The 24,262-nt window shown below is 44.8% G+C and overlaps 1 protein-coding gene across 1 annotated transcript in view; it reads left to right on the top strand.

Moving 5' to 3' along the window:
* Positions 1–24,262, top strand: part of alox12 (arachidonate 12-lipoxygenase) — a 72,123-nt gene that overhangs the window by 16,359 nt on the left and 31,502 nt on the right. Inside the window, exons 5-7 of the mRNA XM_073048887.1 lie at positions 1,847–1,953; positions 18,801–18,970; positions 20,586–20,729. Coding sequence (XP_072904988.1) covers positions 1,847–1,953; positions 18,801–18,970; positions 20,586–20,729 — 421 coding nt within the window. The remainder of the gene's footprint in view (positions 1–1,846; positions 1,954–18,800; positions 18,971–20,585; positions 20,730–24,262) is intronic.

The following is a 24,262-nucleotide window of genomic DNA, read 5'->3' on the forward strand; positions in this document are numbered from 1 at the left end:
CTTCTTGTATTTTTATGAACTTCTATCAGGACTCCTTTCAACCTCCTTTCCTCCAGGAAAAGACAACCCAAGTTTGTCTAACCACTTCTTATTGCACATACCGTCTAATCCATTTGGCAACTTGGAAAACCTCTCCTACACCTTCTATAAAGCCTCCATATTCTTCTTGTAAGGGGGCATCCTTCTTCCCTTTCTTCCAGCATTCATTGACCTCTTCTATCAGATTTCTTCTTCTTCAGCCCTGTACTTCTTCCACCTATCACCCGTTAGCATCTTACAGCATCCGCTGCCCACCCTCCCACCTTCTCCCTCACCTGGTCTCACTTATCACCTGTCGACTTGTATTCTTCTCTTTCCCATCTCCCCCACCTTCTTCAGTCCAGATGAAGGGTCTCAGACTGAAATGCCATCTATTCATTCCCCTCCATGGATAATGCCTGACCTGCTGAGTTTCTCCTTTGTGTTGACAGTGATCCCAGGATTAGCCAAGAGAGAGGTTATTGTCCCTGGGAGTACGAATGGGTTGGAGAAAACTGGCTTATTGTTTTTGGGATTTCCATAATTTCCACAGGATCACAAATCAGGGAACGTTTTTGACATTAACAATGTTCAGAAGGATTTGATGTACAGAGGGCTCCTAGGTTCCATGTATGTACAGTTTCCTGCATAGGTGGCAATGATGGTGAACGGCATGCTTTCCTACATTAGTTGGAGCATTGAGTGGAAGAACAAGGAAGCCATTTTACAGCTGTATAAAACTGTGGTCAAGCTACCCTTGGGGTATTGTGTGCAGTTCTGGTTGCCCCGTTACAAGAAGGATGTAACATAGGCTTTGGGGAGGGTGCAGAAGAGGTTTCCCAGGATGCCACCTAGATTATAGGATATGAGCCATAAGGGGAGGTTGGACAAACTTGTTTCCTCTGGAACATCAGAAGCTGAGAGTAATTTATAAAATGATGAGATAGGGTAGACAGTCAGATGTTTTACCCAAGGTCAAAATGTTAGATACTAGAGGTGAGAGGAGGAACGTGTAAAGGAGATACACGGGGCAAGATTCAAGGTGAGAGTGTGGAGATTGAGAAGAGACCTAAGAGGTCACTTCCTTACACGTAGGACAGTGAGTGCCTGGAATGAGCTGCCAGAGGAAGTGGCCAAGCTGGGTACCATTGCAGTGTTAAAGTGGCATTTGAATGTGTACATGGAGGGGAGGGTCTTGGTAGATTATGGTACAAACTCAGGCAGCTGGGAAGATAACAGGGGCTAGCGTGGACTGTTGGGATGAATGGTGTATTTCTATGCTGTGTTACTCAATGTCTCTGAACAAGATATTTTTTACACAGGGAGTGATGGATGCCTGGAACGGACTGCCGGGGTGGCTATTGGCCTCATGGATATGCAGGGATATGGGTCACGTGCAGCACGGTAGCACAGTGGTTAGCACAATGCTTTATAGTACAGGCAACCTGGGTTCAATTCCCACTGCTGCCTGTAAGGAGTTTGTACGTTCTCCCTGTGACCACGTGCATTTCCTCCGGGTACTCCTGTTTTCTCCCATGGTGGAGAATCTGTGGGAGTTATTGATACAGATGGCTGTGGAGGCCAAATCACTGGGTATACTTAAAGCGAAGTTTAATCAGGTCTTTTTTAACAAAGGTCAAAGGTTACAGGGAGAAGGCAGGAGAATGGGGTTGAGAGGGAAAATAAATCAGCCATGATCAAATGGCAGAGTAGACTCGATGGTCTCACTCTGCTCATATATCTGATGGACATTATGAGTCGAAGAGCCTGTCACTACACTGTACTGTTCTATGTTCTGTATTCTACACTCTTCGATATCTCTTCTCAGTTTAGGGGAACTGTTCCTGAAGAAGTTTGTGAATATGTTTGGAAACTCATGGGACAGTCTGGAGAGCTTTCAGAGGATATTCTGGAGAGTCAAGAGTGCCGTAGGAGGTAAGAATTTAGTAAATTGTGCACCAATGAGCACAACATCCAGGTGTCCAGGAATCTTGCAGATTTATGCCAAGCACAAACGAGAAAATCTGCAAATACTGAAAATCCAAGTGTAACCCCCCAGGTTCAGCTAGCAGCATTAATCTAGGGGAAGATAGCGTCTGGCCTGGCTAAACTTGAGAAATCTCGTTTGGGTGGATGCTGCGTGATGTGTTCCCTGTTACAAATCAGTACCACAAAATAACAAACAGTACACAATATGTGATTAAATGACTGAGCTTTGTAATTCTTAAATTGACTGTACGGTTAGTAAAGAAAACAAAAAAGAAAAGGGCCCATTTTAATGAACCAGTCTAATGCACACGTTGGAGCTCATGGTTTTCCCGTCCATCAATTTTCCATCCATTTCCCCCGGGCGTCGTTGACTCCCGGCCCCATTCCAAGTCCACTCTGTCCTGCAGACTACAACCTCTCCGTTCTGGCATCTTCTCTCTCCACCTTCCGCCGAACAAAAGACCGCGAAACCTTCTCTCGGGCACACAAGAGAAAAAACATCTCCCCTCATTGACCAGCGCACATTCCAAAGCCCCCGTTATCTCTAGTCATAACCCAACACTGTGCTACAGAGAAATCATTATATTAGCAGTGAGACATTTCCCAGGTCATTACACTCTTCCCCCCCCCCCCCACCAAATTTAGTCATGTCCTCATGACTTTGAGATAATTTGCCATCCCTTCCTGCAAAGCACAAAGTCCAACCCAGGTGTAAAAGGCAGTGACATAGCTCCCCAAAGCAGTAGGTGCCACACTCTGTTCCCCAGGTGCTACATAGGCCAGCCTATCCGGTGTTTTCATGATTCTGTGAGATCTCCATACCCCCTCATCTACCTCTTCATGTTCTGACACTACTGGGGATACTTCTGGTCTACCGGGCAAGGCCCTCCCGAATCTATCACTCATGCCCACCTGCAACTCGGACCCCTCTGTCCCTTGGCTAAGCCCCGCTTCATCCCTTGCAGTGCCCCGCTGCAACCCAGGTTGTCCACAGATAGCACCCCCCTCCATTTCACCTGACTCAGCGGGAGAAGGGCTGGGAGTTTCTTCCTCAATCAATGGGGAATTAGCAAAATGCAGCATATACCACATTTCTAGATCCTCATCCCCAGAATCAGTATCCCACTCAGGGGTGGGGCCGGTCTGATCTCTCCTGCTGTTGGTCCGTCAGTCACCCCGTGTCACCGCAGAGTCCTCTTACTAGGTGTAGGCTCCAGGTCGGGCTCTGGGCCAACCTCCACCTCTTGTCCCAGAGGCAGAAGGTGGTTCCTTGCAGAATCTTGTCAGGCCCATTCCCATCCTCTGATTTCACCTGGAAAACTGGTAGGTTTGGCATCTGACTCGCCACCACATAGGGTGGTATGTAACTATGTATGTATGTATGTATGTAGTATGTAGTATGTAGCCTCCCAGCGGCCAGCCAACTTATGCTTCCCAGGTAGCCCCAAATTCCTTATGAGGACTCTGTCTCCCGGCAAGAATTGGAAGAACCTAAACTTTTGATCATACTTCCTCTTATTTCCTTGATTCTGCTTGGCAGCCACGACCCCAGCTAATTCATAAGCCCTTTTCAGCTCCCTTCTCAAATCAGACACATACTTCTTTGGTGGTAAATCGCCCTCGTCAGTCCCAAAACAAAGGTCAATGGGCAACCTTGCCTTGCCCTAAACATCAGGTAGTATGGCAAGTACCCGGTAGCTTCATTTCGGGTACAGTTGTAACTGAGGATCAAATGTCCAATATGGTGACTCCACCTGCTCTACTCGCTGACCTCCAGGGTCCCGAGCATGTCTAGCAAGGTCTGATTAAACTCCTCGGGCTGGGGATCACCCTGTGGGTGATAGGGTGTGGTCCTCGACTTCTCGACTCCAAGCATGCCCAGTAACTCATGGATGAATCTGCTCTTGAAATCCCATCCCTGATCACTATGTATCCACCTGGGGAGGCCATAATAAATGAAATACTCCTCCCATAACACTTTGACCACTGTGAACACCCTCTGGTCCTTGGTAGGGAAAGCCTGTGCATATCTGGTGTAATGATTCGTGATGGGGGGGGGGGGGAGCTCACACCAGCTGACAACAACCGAGGCATCTCCATTCTCAACTCTGCCACAATCTCCTCTACTGCTCCCTGAATGCCAGGATGCCAAAAGCCTTCTTTACAACCTTGTCTACCTGTGACGTCACTTTCAGGGAATTATGTCTCTGAACTCCCAGATCCCTTTGTTCCTCCACACTCCTCAGTGCCCTACCATTATATGTCCTACCTTGATTTGTCCTTCCAAATTGCAACACCTCATACTTGTCTGCATTAAATTCCATCTGCCATTTTCTGGCCCATTTTTCCAGTTGGTCCAGATCCCTCTGCAAGCTTTGAAAGCCTTCCTCGCTGTTCAAAATGCCTCCAATCTTAGTGTCATCAGCAAACTTGCTGATCTAATTTTCCACATTATCATCTAGATCATCGATATAGACAACAAACAACAATGGTCCCAGCACAGATCCCTGAGATGCACTGCTAGTCACAGGCCTCCAGTCTGAGAAGCAATCATCCACTACCACTCTCTGTCTTCTTCCACACAGCCAATTTTGAATCCAGTTTACAACCTCTCCATGGATATCTAGTGGCTGAACCTTCTGAACTAACCTCCAATGTGGGACCTTGTCAAAGGCCTTACTAAAGTCCATGTAGACATCATCCACAGACTTTCCTTCATCTACTTTCTTGGTAACTTTCTTGAAAAACTCTAAAAGATTCTTTAGTAATCTACCACGCCAAAGCCATGCTGAATATTCTTAATCAGCCCTTGGCTGTCCAAATACTTGTATATTCGATCTCACAGAAGACCTTCCAATAATTTGCCTACTACTAATGTCAGGCTCACCGGCCTGTAATTGCCTGGTTTAATTTTAGAGCCTTTTTTAAAGAACCAAACAACATGAGCTGCACCCGTGGCTAAGGACATTTTAAATATTTCTGCCAGGGCCCCTGCAATTTCTACACTAGTCTCTCTCAAGGTCCGAGGAAATATCATGTCAGGCCCGGGGGATTTATCTACCTTTATTCGCTGTAAGGCAGCAAGTACCTCCTCCTCTTTAATCTCTACATGTTCCATGACACTACTGCTTGTTTTCCTTCCATCCATATACGTTATGCCAGTTTTGTGAGTAAATACTGATGCAAAAAAACCGTTTAAGATCTCCCCCATCTTGTGAGGCTCCACACATAGACGACCACTCTGATCTTCTTGGGGGTCAATTTTGTCCCTTACTATATTTTTACTCTTAATATACTTGTAGAAACCCTTTGGGTTTACCTTCACATTATCTGCCAAAGCAACCTCATGTCTTTTTGCCTTCCTGATTTCCTTCTTTAGTATTTTCTTACATTTTCTCTATTCTTCAAGTACCTCATATGTTCCTTGTTCCCTATACCTGCTATACACTTCTCTCTTTTTCTTAACCAGATTGCCAATATCCCTTGAAAACCAAGGTTCCTTATGCCTGTTAACTTTGTCTTTAATCCTGGCAGGAACATGTAAAATGCACTCTCAAAATTTCGCCTTTGAAATTACACCTTACTGAACATATCCTTGCCAGAAAACAACTTATCCCAATCCACTCTTCCTAGATCTTTTCTCATTTCCACAAAATTGGCCCTTCTCCAATTTAGAACCTCAACTCGAGGACCAGACCTATCCTTATCCATAATTAACTTGAAGCTAATGACATCATGGTCACTGGACTCAAAATGTTCGCCTACACTTACTTCTGTCACCTGACCTGTCTGGTTCCCTAATAGGAGATCAAGTATTGCATCTTCTCTCGTAGGTACCTCTATATATTGACTTAGAAAGCATTCCTGAACACATTTGACAAACTTCAAGCCATCTAGCCCTTTCACAGTGTGGGAATCCCAGTCAGAATGTGGAAAGTTAAAATCCCCTACTATTACAACTTTCTGTTTCTTACGTCGGTCTGCTATCTCTCTACAGATTTGCTCCTCCAATTCTCTCTGACTATTGGGCGGTCTATAATACAACCCTATTAGTGTGAGTCACACCTTTCCCATTCCTCAGCTCCACCCATGTGGAATCTGTCGACAAGCCCTTCGGGCTGTGATATTTTCCTTGACTAGTAATGCCACTCCTCCCCTTTCATCCCTCCCCCTCTATCACGTCTGAAACAACGGAACCCTGGAACTTTAAGCTGCCAATCCTGCCCCTCCTGCAACCATGTTTCACTAGTGGCAATAATGTCGTAATCCCATGTGCCAATCCACACCCTAAGCTCATCTGCTTTACCTACAATACTCTTTGCATTGAAATAGATGCACCTAAGAACATTTCTGTCATGTAGAAACCTTTGATTTCTGTCTATACATGCTGTCCTTGCATGACCTTTATCCTCCTCCACCTCACTATCTGCTCTAACACTCTGGATCCCCTCCCCCTGCAAGTCTAGTTTAAACCCCCCCGGAGCAGCACTAGCAAACCTTCCTGCAAGGATGTTAGTCCCCCTCCAGTTCAGGTGCAACCCGTCCTGTCGGAACAGGTCCCATCTTCCTTGGAACAAAGCCCAATTGTCCAGAAACATGAAGCCCTTGCTCCTGCACCATCTCCTTAGCCATGTATTTAGCTGCATTATTTTCCTATTTCTAGCCTCACTAGCACGTGGCATGGGTAGCAATCCTGAGATTGCAACCCTAGAGGTCCTGTCCTTCAACTTTGCACCTAACTCCCTAAACCCTCTTTGCAGGACCTCCTCCTCCTTCCTATCCACATCATTGGTCCCTACATGGACCACAACAGCTGGCTGCTCACCCTCCCTCCTGAGAATACTGAGAACTCGAACCGAAATATCGCAGACCCTGGCACCAGGGAGGCAACAGACCATCCGAGATTCTCGATCGCTTCCACAGAACCTCTTATCTGTCCCCCTAGCTATCGAATCCCCTATCACTACTGCTCTCCTCTTTTCCCTCCTTCCCTTCTGAGCTGAGGGTCCAGTCTCGGTGCCAGAGACGCAACCACTGCAACTTGTCCCTGGTAGGTCGTCCCTACCAACAGTATCCAAAACGGTATATTTATTATTGATGGGAACGGCCACAGGGGTGCTCTGCTCATTCTGTCTATTCCCCTTCCCTCTCCCTCTCTTCTCGTACTTATCTGATCAGTTCAACAAATGAGGTAGGGGGACACGTATTAGGAGATAGTCAGAGACCTCAAGCGATCAGGTCCTGGGACTGGGCGCCCTTTGCTATCTGGTCCATTCTTAACTGATCTACCTCAGCGGCCTGAATGGCCCCCCTGTGCCGCAAGCAATTTAGCTGCCTCTCCCGCTGAAAGATATAGGCAGAAAGCATCTCCCCCTTCTCCTGACCTATGTTCTGAAACCCCGTCATGTGCTCCATTGGGCTTCATGTCGTGCCAAAGGTATTTTCCAGCTTTCTCATGTAATCGGCTGTATTTGCTAGAGGGTATCATGACCTGATGGCTCTCACAACATCAGCCCACCCACTCAAACTCTCAATCAATTTCTGTCACTTTACGACATCAGAGCACTGCCACACATCTACCAACTGAGAGGCCTGCTCTACCCAGGTCTCATACTCCTCTTCCCCTTTAGGGGTGGGCGTTATTCCAGAGAATAGGTGGAGCCTGCCATAGCTGGGACTTTGGACCTGGGCATTTTCCCATTTATTCGCCAGAGAGTTAAGGGATGATACTAGCTCAGAATCCTTACTCTTCCCTGGGAGGTGGGAACTGATTAGCCATTCCAAATCTGACCACTCCTTACTCTCACTCCTCAGAAACGATAGCACCCTGCCTTTGAAGTCTCCGCCCCCAGCTACAGGAAATATGACGTGATTTGGCCCGTCCCATGGCTGCTATGTCAGCGCTAGTCTGCACTAAAATGAGAGCTGCACCCACCATTTTATCAAACCTCAGCCCCACAATCGTAATTTTGTCGACAACTTTAACAGCATTTAATAGGTGAATTAACAATCCATTGGGAGTACGAATTTCTACCCCCACTCAACATGCACGCGCTAGTTACCAGTAACCCTCATGCATGAACACCACCACTCCACCCCTGGTAGCATCCATACTAGCACACACTTAAACACACAATCCACTGGTTCATTGCTCAGGGTAATCACACAGCATCCAGTGAAATCAACCCCAAATGATACCCCCACGATTGTAACCCTCAGGTTCGGCTAGCGGCTTAGTCTAGAGGAAGACAGCCTCTGGCCCGTCCAAACTTGAGAAATCTCATTTGGGTGGATGCTGCATGATGTGTTCCCCTGTTACAAATCAGTACCACAAAATAACAGATAGTACACAATATGCATTAAACGATTGAGCTTTATAATTCTTAATTTGACTAGAGGGTTAGTAAAGAAAACAAAAAGAAAAAGGGCCCATTTTAATGAAATGGTCTAATGCACACATTGGAGCTCACGGTTTTCCCTTCTGTTCGTTCTCATCGATTTTCCCCGAGCATTGTCGACTCCTGACCCCATTCCAAGTCCACTCCATCCTGCAGTCTACAACTTCTTCGTTCTGGCATCTGCTTTCATCTTCTGCTGAACAAAAGACCATGAAACCTTCTCTTGGGCACACAAGAAAGGAAAGCACCTTCCCTCATTGGCCAGCGCACATTCCAAACCCCCTGTTATCTATAGTCATTTCCCAGACACTGTGCTACAGAGAAACCATTACATGAGAAGTGAAACCTTTCCCAGGTTGTTACACAAGCAACGCACACAAAACGCTGGAGGAACTCAGCAGGCCAGGCAGCACCTACAGAAAAAAAGTACAATCAATGTTTCAGGCAGAGACCCTTTATCAGGATGGGTTAGGGAGCTGGGAATTCTGCCCACAGCGGCAAGGTTGCCGGGTGAATTGTCTATATAACACCATCCCAGCTCTTGTACATTTACCTGCAGAACTGTCACAAGAAAGCAACATCCACGATCAAACACCCCACCATCCAGGCCATGTTCTCTTCTCACCACCACCTTCAGACAGGAGGCGCAGAAGCCTTGGGTCCCACACCATGAGTTTCACGAATAGTTATTACCCCTCAACAATCAGGCTATTGAACAGTGTGAACTCACCTCAACTCTGAACTGATCCCACAACCTCTCAGATTCACTTGCAAGGACTGAGCTATAAATTCTCAGTATAACTTATTTTTTATTTGCGCAGTTTGTCTTCTTTTGCACTTTGGCTGGTTGTCTGTCTTTGTGTGTAGATTTTTAAAATAAATTCTACTGTATTTTTTAATTTCCTGGAAATGCATGAGAAAATTTTTTATCAAGGTAGTATATGGTAACATCAGAGTCAGGTTTAATATCACTGGCATATGTCATGAAATTTGTTGACAGTGGCAGCAGTTCAGTGCAATACATAATAGAGAATAATTGTGAATTACAGTAAGGACATACATACTCCCACCAGCACCCTGTACAGTTTACAGCAACCAGTTGACACACTGGCTCACCACATCTTTGGAATGTGAGAGGAACCTGGAGCCCCAAAGCAAAGGGAGGGGGTGTTCCTGCACCCACAAGCAGTGCTGGAGGTGGGGGTGGAACCCTATTTCCTGGAGCTGTGAGTCAGAAGCTCTACCCACTGTGCTGCCCCAGATTTTCTGTTCTGCATGTCCTTTTGTTCCATCGCAGCCTTTCGTAGATTGGCCAACCGTCTGCCCCATCCCCTCTTCTTCCTCCTGCCCTACAAACTCTTCATGATAAAGTCAAGGCTGTAGGGAAAGGGCCCTGAATTTTCAAGCACCTTAAACCTCTGGACTTTTTCTCAATTCCCTCAGAATCTCTCCCCTTATCTGAGAGCTGATCATAGAGCCATCCATCTGTAGGCCTCTAACCTCACTGGGTATTGGAAACATAGAACAGCACAGTCTGGGCTCTTCACTGCATGTCTCATGCCTTACTCTGACCACCAGGGGGCGTTGGAGACCTCCAGGCTCTGGCAACCCTTCTCCCCGATTATTAGTTGATTATTTTTCACCTGTGTCTTGTTTTAGTTATCAGTGCACCCGTGCCTTGTTCTGTTTGTCTATTTAAGTTCCCTCTGTTCATTTTTGCTCAGCCTTGAGTTTACCTACCCTGGTGAGTAGTGCTTCTTGAGTTGTAGCCTGTGCTCCCGACTGACAAATCAACAAGTGAGGATTCTATCCTTGTCTCTAGTCTCCTCCGGACTTGGGTCCACCTGATCTGTCTTTCATGGTCGATCACTGGTTAAAGATATAAAACTTCACTATTAGAGCCCTGGTGCAAAGTCAGCTTGGCACCCCCCACCCCCCCCCCCACCCCCCGTTACTTCATGATGTTGCACTGACCTTTGACCATGCTCCTCAATTATTCTAACCATTCCCTCATACACAGCCCATAGAGTGTAGTTACATGGCCTCTTGGAAGAGTTGTTTGGAGGAAGGCTGGTATTGACAACCTCAAAACCATTCATCAGGAGCACACCAAGAGACTGTGGGCATGCCTGAGGAGTACATCTGCCCAATACCTCTGCCCCATGTGTGGGAGTGGTTCCCACATTGCCCTCATCCTGACCCTTTACACTGATAGCAGTGTAGAAGGAAATTCAAGCGCGTTGGGCCTGAATGGGTGGAGACAATGTTCAATATTGCGGCAAATCATCCTGTGATGTCACTGGAGTGGTTTGGTGTGGTCTTTTATTGATTCTTGTTGTGACTGTGAACAAAGTCACTGCAGAGACACTGACACTGATGGATACAGAAGTCTTTGTTCAGCAAAGCAAGCAGCAGGCATCATATAGGAGGCACTTAGAACCATGGAACATTACAGCACAGAAACAGGCCTTTTGGCCCTTCTTGGCTGTGCCAAACCATTTTTCTGCCTAGTCCCACTGACCTGCACCTGGACCATATCCCTCTCATCCATGTACCTGTCCAAGTTTTTCTTAAATGTTATTAGTGAGCCCGCATTTACCACTTCATCTCACAGCTCATTCCACACTCCCACCACACTCTGTGTGAAGAAGCTCCCCCCCCCATGTTCCCTTTAAACTTTTCCCCCTTCACCTTTAACCCATGCCCTCTGGTTTTTTTCTCCCCTAGCCTCAGTGGAAAAAGCCTGCTTGTATCAATCTATCTATACCCATCATAATGTTATATACCTCTATCAAATCTCCCCTCATTCTTCTACGCTCCAGGGAATAAAGTCCTAACCTATTCAACTTTTCTCTGTAACTCAGTTTCTCAAGTCCCGGCAACATCCTTGTAAACCTCTGCACTCTCTCAACCTTATTAATATCCTTCCTGTAATTCGGTGACCAAAACTGCACACAATACTCCAAATTCGGCCTCACCAATGCCTTATACAACCTCACTATAACACTCCAACACTTAAACTCAATACTTTGATTTATAAAGGCCAATGTACCAAAAGCTCTCTTTACTACCCTATCTACCTGTGACGCCACTTTTAGGGAATTTTGTATCTGTATTCCCACATCCCTCTGTTCTACTGCACTCCTCAGTGCCCGACCATTTACCTTGTATGTTCTACCTCGGTTTTTCCTTCCAAAGTGCAACACCTCACACTTGTCTGCATTAAACTCCATCTGCTATTTTTCAGCCCATTTTTTCAGCTGGTCCAAATCCCTCTGCAAGCTTTGAAAAACTGCCTCACTGTCCACTACACCTCCAATCTTTGTATCATCAGCAAATTTGCTGACCCAATTTACCACATTATCATCCAGATCGTTGATATAGATGACAAATAACAATGGACATCCCACTGCCTTCTCTTCATCCCCTTTCCTTGTAACCTCTTCAAAAAACTCTAATAGATTTGTTAAACATGACCTACTGTGCACAAAGCCATGGCACCTCACCCATAGATACCGACATTTTAAATATTTCTGCCAGGGCCTCTGCAATTTCAACACTAGTCTCCTTCAAGGTCCGAGGGAATATCCTGTCAGGTTCTGGGGATTTATCTACTCTGATTTTCCTCAAGATAGCAAGCACCACCTCCTCTTCAATCTGTATAGGTTCCATGACCTCACTACTTGTTTGCCTTATTTCCATTGACTCATTGCCAGTTTCCTTAGTAATACAGATGCAAAAAAACCATTTAAGATCTCCCCCATTTCTTTTGGTTCCATACATTGCCGACCACTCTGATCTTCAAGAGGACCAATTTTATCCCTTACTATCCTTTTGCTCCTAATATACCAGTAGAAGCTCTTTGGATTATCCTTCACCTTGATTGCCAAAGCAACCTCATGTCTTCTTTTAGCCCTCCTGATTTCTTTCTTAAGTATTTTTTGCACTTTTTATACTCCTCAAGAACCTTATTTGCTCCCTGTTTCCCATACATGACATGCATTTCTCTCTTCTTCTTTATCAGCGTTCCAATATCCCTAGAGAACCAAGGTTCTTTATTCTTATTCACTTTGCCTTTAATCTTGACAGGAACATACAAACTCTGCACTCTCAAAATTTATCCTTTGAAGGCCTCCCATTTACCAATCGCATCCTTGCCAGTGAACAACCTGACCCAATCCATGCTTTTAAGATCCTTTCTCATTTCTTCAAATTTGGCCTTTTGTCAGTTTAGAACCTCAACCCGAGGACCAGATCTATCTTTATCCATGATCAAGGTGAAACTAATGGTGTTATGATCACTGGAACCAAAGTGTTCCCGTACACACACTTCTGTCACCTGTCCTAACTCGTTTCCTAATAGGAGATCTAATATTGCATCCTCTCTAGTTAGTACCTCTATATATTGATTTAGAAAACTTTCCTGAACACATTTTACAAACTCTAACCCATCTAGACCTTTAACAGTATGGGGATCCCAATCAATATGTGGAAAATTAAAATCCCCTACTATCACAACTTTATGTTTCCTGCAGTTGTCTGCTATCTCTCTGTAGATTTGCTCCTCCTATTCTTGCTGGCTATTGGGTGGTCTATAAATCAACCCATTAATGTGGTCATACCTTTCCTGTTTTTCCACTCCATCCAAATGGCCTCGGTAGACAATCCTCTAATCTGTCCTGCCTGAGTACTGCTGTAACATTTTTCCTGACTAGCAAAGCCACCCCCCCACCCTTCACCCCTCTGCCTCTATCATGTCTGAAACATTGGAACCCTGGAACATTAAGCTTCTGGAACAGGTGGCCTGCCTGACCCAATATTACATGATATGTTTATATGCTAAAGATCAAAGGAAAGGAGCAGGACAATTCTATAGATACAATGCAAGTACAATGCTTCCTTTGATTTAAGTAATAGTTTTCCAAACCTCTCCATCTTCACATCCACACTCCAGACACCCAAAATGAATGTTAATTCTCACTGACTCTGGTCTGCATTCAAGCGTATGCAGGCATCTGTGATCAAATGGAGTGTTTCTTTGTTTGCAATCAACCCCAGTTTCCAGCTCCAGGAAGACCATTGTAAGAGCTGCATTTTAAATTCAATATACAATCCACTTTCAGGTCTGAAGGTTGGCTGCTGTATTGAGGTAGTACATACAAATTAGTATTTGCTAGATACCATAACTCTGAAAAATGCTCTAACAATTCTATTATGATTATTATCTATTAAGGATTTATTGGGTATGCCCACAGGAAAATGGATCTCAGGGTTGTATATGTACTTTCATAATAAATTTACTTTGAATAATGGGGTGCAGAGAGGGTGAAAGCACAGAGTTTTTCCCCACCAGACTTGGTGAATCAAGAACCAGAGGCATAAATTGAGGGTGAAAGGAGGAAAAATCTAATGGTAACTGGAGTGGCAGCTTATTTACCTAGAGTGTGATCCATATATGGAATGAGTTGCCAGAGGATGTAGTTGAGGCAGGTACATTAGTAACATTTAAAAAGAAATTGATGGTAATAGAAATGGAATTTTAATTGGTATATTAGAGCTACATGGACTGAGTTACAGCGAAAAGCTTGCTTGGCATACTGTTCATACAGACTAAATTGTTACATAGTGCATTGAGGTAGAACAAGGTAAAACAATAACAGTGTAGAATAAAATGGAACAGCTACAGAGAGAGTGCTGTGCAGGTAGACAATAAAGATATAGGCTGTGAGCTCAAGTCCAATTTATTGTCAGCTTGAGGGGGATATGAACCAAATGTGGGCAAATGGATCTTAGATGGGAATTGTGGTCAACATGGACCAGATGGGCCAAATGGCCTGTTTCCATGCTGTATGACTCTATGTCTATGAGTGTATGATGTTACAGGAAGTGAGGTTTCAGTAAATGGAGGGGGAGGCACTGAGAGAAGCACCATTTTAGACCCACCATTTAATAACATCACCTCTGATCACATTGTAGCCTTCACCCATTTGCGTGATCAAATATCTCCCTTAAACCTTTTCAAACATTCCTATTGCCCCCACCCTTTCAGGAAGAAACTTTGAATCCTCTGACAAAAAGAGTTCAGTTTCTTTGTTTCTTCCTCTCTGTCTTCCCACTAAGAAAGGAGAGTGGACAATGGGAGAAAGGGAAGGAGCAAGGCACCAGGGGAAGTGTTTGGCAGGTGAGGAGAAGTGGTAAGAGGCCAGAGTGGGGAATAGAAGAAGAATGTTTTATTCTTCATTCTGCTCTATGTTTTCCCTTGAACTACCTCAATACATTGAGGTGGTGAAATGATCTGTGTGGATGGAATACAAATCTGACATTTCACTATACCTCAGTACATGTAGCAGTTAGAGATCAATTTGCCAACTTAACAATATCGAAGCTTGCAATCTTTCACCATTCAGGTAACAAGTTTATCTTAAAAATTTTCTCCCATCAATTTTGATATTTCCACGTGAAACCCCATTGCCATATCTTTGATCACTCATGTAAGCTGCCTGTATTTCTTTGTAGCCACAGACATCCTTTTGCTGGCTTCTGCAAAGATAAGGTGGTGGATTCTGGTGCTACAGTCTGTGGGTGGAACTCAGTGATTCAGGTAGCAGCTGTGGAGGGAAATGGATTGTCAACATTTTGGACCACGACCCTTCATCTGGACAGCATGTGTCTCAACTTGAAAAATTGACTGTGACTGTCCATTGCCTCTCACAGATGCTGCCTAACCCACTGAGATCCTCCAGTAGTACTATACACCTTGGCATCATCAGCACATTCAATAGCACTGCTCTTGGAGGTTTTGTCCAAGTTATTTATATAAATTGCAAAGGGCTCTACTCAAAATGGCCAATGAGAGGTTATTTTTGGACCTTGAAGCCAGCAAGAAAATTCAAAATCCATAAAATACCTATAGCTGACCAGCTAAAACATTGAGATTCAACTTCTTGCAGACATTCACAGTAGAACAAAGAAATACAATGAAGTCAGTGAAAATCTACACACAAATAACTTGTAGGTGTTTAATCACCAGTCAAGGTGACATCCTCAGTGCACAGTTGTTGGTGTTTCCCCTGTGTGTGCTCACATTTTGTAACAAGATCCTAAGGTTTATTCAATATGGACTGTGCCTTTAAAAAGAGAGTGTGTGTGTATACTGATACAGAGCGAGAAAGAGCACTGAACAACTCATGAGTTGCCAAGGTTATGGAAGGGTGGAGCTATATAATGGACAGCTGGCGTTCAGCATGTTTGGGATATATACAAGCTGGCTTTGCAGACAGACACACAGAAGAAATAGACAATGGATGAGCTTTGAGTGCCCACGAAGGGTGGGTTTTGCTCGCAGTGTGGAAAAGGGGTGACCGGGGGAAGGCGATTGGTGTGTTTAACCCTTGCCTGGGTTGATAGCTTTACCACATGAAGACGATACCTTTTTCTGTGGTCACAGTTGGTGACTTTAACAGGACTTCAGAGGACAACGTGGGCAGAATCGATGGTGTTGGCTTACTTGGAAAACAAATCACCTCTTTCTCTCTCCTCAATTCTACTCAACTCGATATCACAAACTGAACTGAATTCATTTCTATACCATTGTAAGACTGTGTCATTTACCACCTGAGCTTGAAGAAAGTTGGGGTTTCATATTTACACACTTATATATGCATAAACTCTGTTAACCTGTTTTATTTATCTGGTTTTATTACTGATTTACATAGATACTAATAAATAGTATTTTGTTTGTAGCAAAACCAAATTCCAGGTGTGTTCCATTTCTGCTGGTTCTTTTAACACGTAACGGGGTACATAACAAAATTGGGGGTTCATCCGGGATATGAGCAAAATTTGTTGGGAGCTATTCTAAATTTGTTGGGGGCTTAATTGAGTGATTAGTGGTTGCTCCAATTTGGAAAATATCTTTCAATTTGCTTGAGTGGAAAATCAGCAGAAATGGAGTTTGAGGTTAGTAAGTTTCTGGCAGAATCAATCCCTGAGGCATTGAATGTTGCTAAGAGGGATGTGCTGTTGGGAATTGCTCATAACTTAAAATGTAAGGTGACTACTAGAATGAAGAAGGCTCATATGCAGATGTTAATAGCATAGTATTATAAATCCAAGGGAATGTTCAAAGTGGATGTGTTAGAAATGCTTGCTGAAGGTAAACTTACTGAGGCTGAGCTTCAGCTTCAGGTAGCAAAATTGAAGTGTGAGCATGAGTTGCAACTAAAACAGCTCGAAGCTGACAAAGCAGAAAAGCGGAGGCAGTATGATGCTAGAGAGGCAGATAAGCAGAGAGAAGAGGCAGAAAAACAGAGTGTTCGAGAGGGAGAGAATGCAGCAAAGAGTTTGTGGCAGACCTTGGTGGGTTTAGTGTTAGTTGAGAAATTAAGCTGGTACCTCCATTTGATGAAGCAGAAGTTGATAAGTACTTCCTGAATTTTGAAATGCAGGAAAGTGCAAACTTCCACTTCCTACAAATGGCCTGTAATCAGCAGTGGCTGAGGGGGCAGTGAGCTGTTTTGTTACAAAGTGTGATTAAGGGGAAGGCTCAGCAAGCGTATTCTGCTTTGACATTTGAAAGTGAAAGATACCGTGCTTAAGGCTTATGAGTTGGTTCCAAGGGGTACAGACAAAAGTTTCGAGATTTGAGGAAGTCTTGGAACCAAAAAAATGTGGAGTTTGCCCATAAAAAACAAGTGTACTTCAATCATTGGTGTACCTCGAAAAGGGTGGATGAGAATATTAACAACTTAAAAGAGTTTATTTTGGTGGAAGAGTTTAAAAACTGTGTTCCTGTTGACATAAAGACATATTTAGGGGAGAAAGAGGCTATGACCCTTTCTGCGTCTGCTAGGTTAGCAGACGAGTATGCCTTAACTTATAAGGTTAAGTTTTTCCAGAGTAAGAGCTACCAAAAGAGTAACAGAGATAACAAGGATAACATACAGGTTAAATTGGAAAGTAAATCAGGAACTAGTGTCAAAAGTAAGGAGGAAAGAAATCAGTTGAAAGGAAAGTTTTCTAGTTTTACATGTCACTTTTGTAAGAAGCCTGGTCAGGTGGTGGCTAATTGTTTTGCTCTGAAAAGGAAAAAAGGAAAAGAAAAGGAGACAATTCCAAATGTTTGTGTTCAGTCAGTTGCAACACCGCTAAGGAAGGAGGGGTCTGACCGAGTGCAAGAGAGATTTGAGCGGTTCATCTTAAATGGGTTTGTGTCTGTAAAGGAGGGGTCAACTCCGGTTCCAGTGAGAATCTGGTGAGATACTGGGGCTTTTCAGTCACTAATATTGGACGGTGTTTTGGAATTTGGTGAGGAGATGAAAACTGATGAAGTAAATATTATCAAAGGTATTAGAAAGGGGACTGAGTCCGTGCCTTTGCATAAGGTAATTTTGAAATGCAAATTGTTAAGATAGGGGTACGTACAAGAGATGACTTTAACAGGACTTTGGAAGACAACACAGAAAGAATCGATGGCGTCAGCTTACTTGGAAAACAAGCCACCTCTCTCTCTTTCTCCTCAATTCTACTCAACTCAATATCACGAACTGAACTGACTTCATTTCTATACCATTGTAAGACTGTGTCATTTACCACCTGAGCTTGAAGAAAGTTGGGGTTTCATATTTACACACTTATCTATGCATAAACTCTGCTAACCTGTTTGATTTATCTGGTTTTATTATTGATTTATATAGATACTAATAAATAGTGTTTTGCTTGCAGCAAAACCAGACTCCAGGCGTGTTCCATTTCTACTGGTTCTTTTAACCCATTACGGGGTGTGTAGCAATTTAAATAGGCTGTCAGTTCACTTGCCTTGGTTCTGATTGGCTACCCTTTGAATTCTACTGGCTTGCACTTCTTTGGCTCTTAGATATTCGTAGATGGTCGCTACTTGAAACCATAAGAACCAAAGAAATGCGAGCCAATAAAATTCAAAGGTCAAGGGTCAAAGAAACATGAGCCAATAGAATTCAAAGGTCAATTGAAGGGGTAGCCAACCAGGACTGGGGCAAGTAAATGGGGGCTTATATAAATGCAAGCATTCCCAGAGAAACACCAACAACTGGGCACTGAGGGTCTCAACTCGACTGGTGATGAAACGTCTGCAAGCTAATTGACAAGCTCAGTGAACACTGCAACATCAAACACCTCAGCCCAAGCTACTGATACTCCCCACCATCTGAAAGTGCACACAAAGACAGACAAACAGTAACCAGCAGCTCACCAATGAGCAAGGAAGGGCAGAGGGTGGTCGCTGTCTCTGTGTACTTTTAAGGTCATGGAACAACCCAGTAGAAGGAATTTTTCTACAGGAGATCAGTACTCATCAGGGGATTTTCTTCTTATCTCTCATTTTCTCCCCCCACCTCCCCCATCTCTGTTATCTACCAGTCTTTGTGGTAAAGCATTGGAAGGAAGACTGGTTCTTTGGGTACCAGTTCAAAAATGGTTGCAATCCCTGCTTGATCGAGAGGTGCACGGAGATTCCAAAGAAATTCCCTGTGACAGACACCATGGTCAACCAGTTCCTCGGTGGCTCTACACTGGCACAGGAAATGAAGGTGCGTGCATGTTTCTGGTATTTACTGCATTAGGGTCAAAGGACTACCAGGGTGGCACAATAGAGCAGTGGATAGAGCTGCTACCTCACAATGCCAGAGATGTGGGTTCATTCCTGACCTCTGATTTATGTGTGTGTGTGTGTGTGCTGGGGGGTGGGGGTGGTTTGCACGTTCTCCCTGTGACCGCATGGGTTTCTTTAGATTCATCTCACATTCCAAAGATGTGTTGGTTTGCAGGTTAATTGGCCAGCTTAGATACAGAGATCCCATTCCCAAGGTCAGACACAGAGTGAAGTTCCTTCTACACTGTACCATCACACGCTCCCAATGTCTGGAAGGCAGCTGAGGGCTCCACTCGAACTGAATACCTGGCAAGATCTATGTTCGTTCCCAGGTATCCCTGAAAAAAGAATGCGCAGTGCCCATGGACACCATGCAGGTCTTCCAGATCCATTGGGAACTGTGGGGAATGCATAGCATCCTGCTACAGATGGGTCTGTTTTAATTTAGTTGGAGTTTATTTGTCGTTCTAATTTTGGTTGTAGTTTTGGAGTACTTGAAATAAACTTTTTTTTAAAAAAGGGCAGAGAAAGCCCAAGTTAGATAATTCTAGCCTCCTGAATTGTCATGGCTACATACAGTAGTTTTGTGCCACATTTAGGAAGGGCTTTTATTCCCTCTCTGCTGGCTTTTATTATTTTTTTTCTGGATAGCCAAATATTTTAATTCCAATTACCATTACCATTCTGACCTTGTCAATCCATGGCATCTTCTTATGTCAAGATGAGGCCACCCCAGGAAGGAGGAGGAACATCTTATATTCCATCTGGGTAGCCTCCAACTTGATGGCATGAAAATCGATTTCTCCTTCCAGTGAACAAATTCTCTACCCCCCATTCCTCTGTTCCTCACTCTGACTTTTTACTTTTTCTCACCTGCCTATCACCTCCCTCTGGGTCCCCTCCTCCTTCCCTTTCTCCTATTGTCCACACTGTCCTTTCAGATTCTTTCTTCTCCAACGCTTGACCTTTCCCACCCACCTGACTTCACCTTTGACTTTCCATATATCCTCCTTCCACTCCACCCAGCTTTTTATTCTGACATCTTCCCTTCCTTTTGAGTCCTGAGGAATGGTCTCTGCTGGAAATGCCTACTGTTTACTCATTTCCATAGATGCTGCCTGATCTGCTGAGTTCTTCCAGCATTTTGTCTGTGTTGCATCTGCAGACTTTCTCCTGTTTATGATTTGCAGCTCCGCCGCAAAGTCTCTTCGAGGGATCCCTACCCTGCAGAAGTTTAAATCTTCTCTTCAGGAGCTCAGTGAAATCCTTTCTCACTGCTTCCCTCTCTGTGATTTCTGCTGCCCTCCGATTCTTCACCAGCTAGCCTCTTTCCCCCTTCCCTCTCACCTTTTTATTCTGGCATCTTTCCCCTTCCTTTCCAATCCTGATGAAGGGTTTCAGCCCGAAACATTGACCGTTTACTCTTTTCCATCGATGCTGCCTGCCTTGCTAATTTCCAACAGCATTTTATTGCTTTTTGTTTTGTTTGTAGTGGGGATGTTTCTCTCTCTTGTCTATGACTCAGTGTGTGTGTTTCTTGTGTCCATTCACAGAAGGGAAACATTTACATCGTGGACTACAAGATCTTGGATGGAACTGTTGGAAATGTGATTAAGGGGAAACAGCAATACTTGGCAGCCCCCCTCTGCCTGTTGTTCCAGGACCCCCAGAACAGGCTGATGCCTCTAGCCATCCAGGTAGCTGGGGGAGTGGGCATGCGGGATCTGGGAATGATGGAAGGACCATTACTGCCACCCAATAATGGTCTGAAGACAGAGAGGAAGAGAGAGGATGAAAGAACGAGGAAGTTCAGACACTGGGAAAGGAATGGAGAGAGGGAACAAGAGATATGGAGACAGAAAGGGAGAGGGACAGGGGAGATGGAGATCAGTGAGCGTAGGAGATGGGGAGAGAGAGGGGATGGAAAGGGGTGGTGGGGAAATGAAGGGAGTGAGAAAAAAATAGAGGAGCATAAAATAGAGAAGCAGAATTAGGCCATTTGGCCCAATGAGTCTGCTTCGTCATTTCATCAAGGCTGATCCATTTTCCTTCTCAGCACCAATTTCCTGCCTTCTCCCTGTATCACTTCATACCCTGACTAATCAAGAATCTATCAGCCTCTGAGAAACAGAGGGAAGAGGGAGGAGAGAGAGATGGTGGGAGATGGGAAAGGGAGTCTGGGAGAAAGGGGAAGAATCGAGGGAGTGAGAGGAGAGGAGGAGGAAGACATGGGAGAGAGAAGAAGAGAGAGGGAAGGAGACAAGAAGGGAAAGAAATAAAGGGAAGATAGGAGAGTGGATAGAGAGATGTGGAGACAGACAGGAATGGCACCATGGAGAGCATTCCAACTGGTTGCATCACCATCTGGAATAGAGGGGCCACCGTACAGGATCACAAAACACTGCAGAAATTTGCAAAGTCAGCCAGCTCCATCATGGGCACTAGCCTCCCCTGCATCAAGGACATCTTCAAAAGATGATGCCTCAAAAGGTGATATCCATTATTAAGAACCCCTATCACCTAGGACATGCCTTCTTCTTGTTGCTACCCTCAAGGATGAGGTACAGGAACCTGAGACTCTGTTTTATGAACAGCTTCTTCCCCTCCATCTTCAGATTTCTGAACCCACGTACTCTACTTCACTACGCTGTCTTTTTGCACTGCTTAGTTTTATTTTGTGCCACAGCATGGAGTAGGCCCTTCCGGTCCTTCATTCCACGCCACCCCTGCAACCCCAACAAACTGATTAACACTAACCTAATCATGGGACAAGTTACAATGACCAATTAACCTACCCAGTATGTCTTTGGACTGTGGGAGGAAACTGGAAAACCCAGAGAAAACCCACGCATTCCACGGGAAAGATGTACAGAGACTCCTTACAGAACAACGCCGGAATTGAATTCTGAACTCTGAATGTCCTGAGCTGTAATAGCATTATGCTCACCAGTATTTACTTGTATATTATTTATTTATTTTCCTCACCCCATTATGGGAGGTGTGTTTGTGTATTTTCTCCTCAATCTCGGGTTCTCTACCAGAGGCCTGGGAGCTTGAGGGTTCGGCACACTATCCTTGCTGTTCCCTGTAGAGTGCTCTTCTGGACTGAGATTTCAGACGTTCTTCCAAGGTTTTGTTAGAGCCACCCTCCCAGTCCAGGTGCTCCTGTCACCTCCGGTGATTACTCTGGCTTTAACCTGCCACATCCTTTCTATTTGCTCTTTCAAGCCCTGGTATCTCTCTAGCTTCTCGTATTCTTTCTTCCTGATGGTACTGTTATTCAGGATTGCCACATCTGTTACTATTGCTTTCTTCTGTTTCTTGTTTAGTATTACTACGTCTGGCTGGTTGGCCAGTACCTGCTTTTATAAGCATGTGTTAGACTCAAGACCATGGATTTGCACCTTGGAAATTTCCAGGGCGCAGGCCTGGGCAGGATTGTATGGGAGATCGGCAGTTACCTATGCTGCAAGTCTTCCCTCTGCACATCACTGATGTTGTCCAAGGGAAGGGCAAGTGCCGATACAGCTTGGCATCAGTGTCGTCACAGACAAATGTGTAGTTAAGTGCCTTAATCAAAGACTGAGGCTTGAACTAGCAACCTTCAGATCACTAGACCAATGCCTTAACCACTTGGCCACTGCTTATCAGTCTGCATTTTGAAGTCCCTCAGGACCTTAGCTTTGTCATTCTCCACTACCTTCTCGGATGCTTGCCATTTGGACTTGGGAGTGTCCAATCCATACTCAGTGCAGATGTTCCTGTACACAATTCCTGGAACTTGGTTGTGCCATTCTGAGTATGCTGTCCCTTCCTTCATCTTTCACCCTGCTACAATGTGCTGGATGGTTTCAGTGGAATCCTCTATGGATTGTTAGTAGTTTCCAGGTCTTGATGCCAGTGGCTTCCAGTTTGTTCCTTGGCCAAGCCAGCATACTATTGAGGCTGGGTATCTGATGACTGGTAGAGCAAGTGTGTTGATGGCTCTAATCTTGTTCTTCCCATTCAGCTGGCTTTTTAGGACCTGTCTCACTCTTTGAAGGCACCTGGATGTTGCAGCCTTCCTGGTGTCCTCATCGTGGTTTCCATGCGCCTGCAAGATCCCCAGGTATTTGTAACTGTCCTGTACTCCTTGAATGTGGCCTTCAGGTAACTTGACTCCTTCAGTCTTGATGAGTTTGCCTCTTTTCACTGCCATCCGGCTGCACTTTTCCAGTCCAAATGACATCCCGATGTCTCTGCTGTACACCCTCGTTCACTGCCATCCGGCTGCACTTTTCCAGTCCAAATGACATCCCGATGTCTCTGCTGTACACCCTCGTTCACTGCCATCCGGCTGCACTTTTCCAGTCCAAGTGACATCCCGATGTCTCTGCTGTACACCCTCGTTCACTGCCATCCGGCTGCACTTTTCCAGTCCAAGTGACATCCCGATGTCTCTGCTGTACACCCTCGTTCACTGCCATCCGGATGCACTTTTCCAGTCCAAATGACATCCCGATGTCTCTGTTGTACACCCTCGTTGGATTAATAAGGTCTGTGCCAATGGTTCTTGCCGTCTAGTGAGAAATTGGCTACCGGATCAAACCATAAACGGACGGGACTGGGCAACATGGAGTTAATGGAATGCTACTTTAACAGCATCTCACATGAAAGAGGATACATCAAGCGCATGTGGGGTCTCTGACAACAACGAAGAACGTTGTCCACATCCACCGAAAAACAATTGGTTACCCAGCGATCAAACATTGTCAACAGAGGATTGAATTGGAAGACGTACAATCACGATGCACCACAGCAACATCACTGCAGAGCCGAGCCGATCGGGAAACACAAATTCAAACCCCACCTCCACAACTCTCAGATGGCACAAAGGTAATAGCATTTCCTTGTACACTGAAATGCAAGTTCAAATCTCACATTAGGGCATATCTACGCTGGCTGCTACAAACAGACAGAAGATCGTGGCTAAACTGGTGACTGTCTCAATGAACTAGGCTTCCCAGACTTGGTGGTAAAATTCCAACAGACAGCATGCTAGTAGCAGCCAATGAAGCACGACTCACAATTGCAACCTCCAACATAACTGAGACCAATAACCTGATATATGCATCAGCAGCAGCAGTTCTAGAAATGCTGGGTTACCAAATGAAATACAGTGGAGAGTACTGTCATAACCTGTCCCCCACTCGCTCCCCCGAAGATGACAATTGGAAGCCAAGATGATAAC

Source organism: Hemitrygon akajei, chromosome 6, assembly GCF_048418815.1.
Source record: "Hemitrygon akajei chromosome 6, sHemAka1.3, whole genome shotgun sequence".
Taxonomy (NCBI): Eukaryota; Metazoa; Chordata; class Chondrichthyes; order Myliobatiformes; family Dasyatidae; genus Hemitrygon; species Hemitrygon akajei.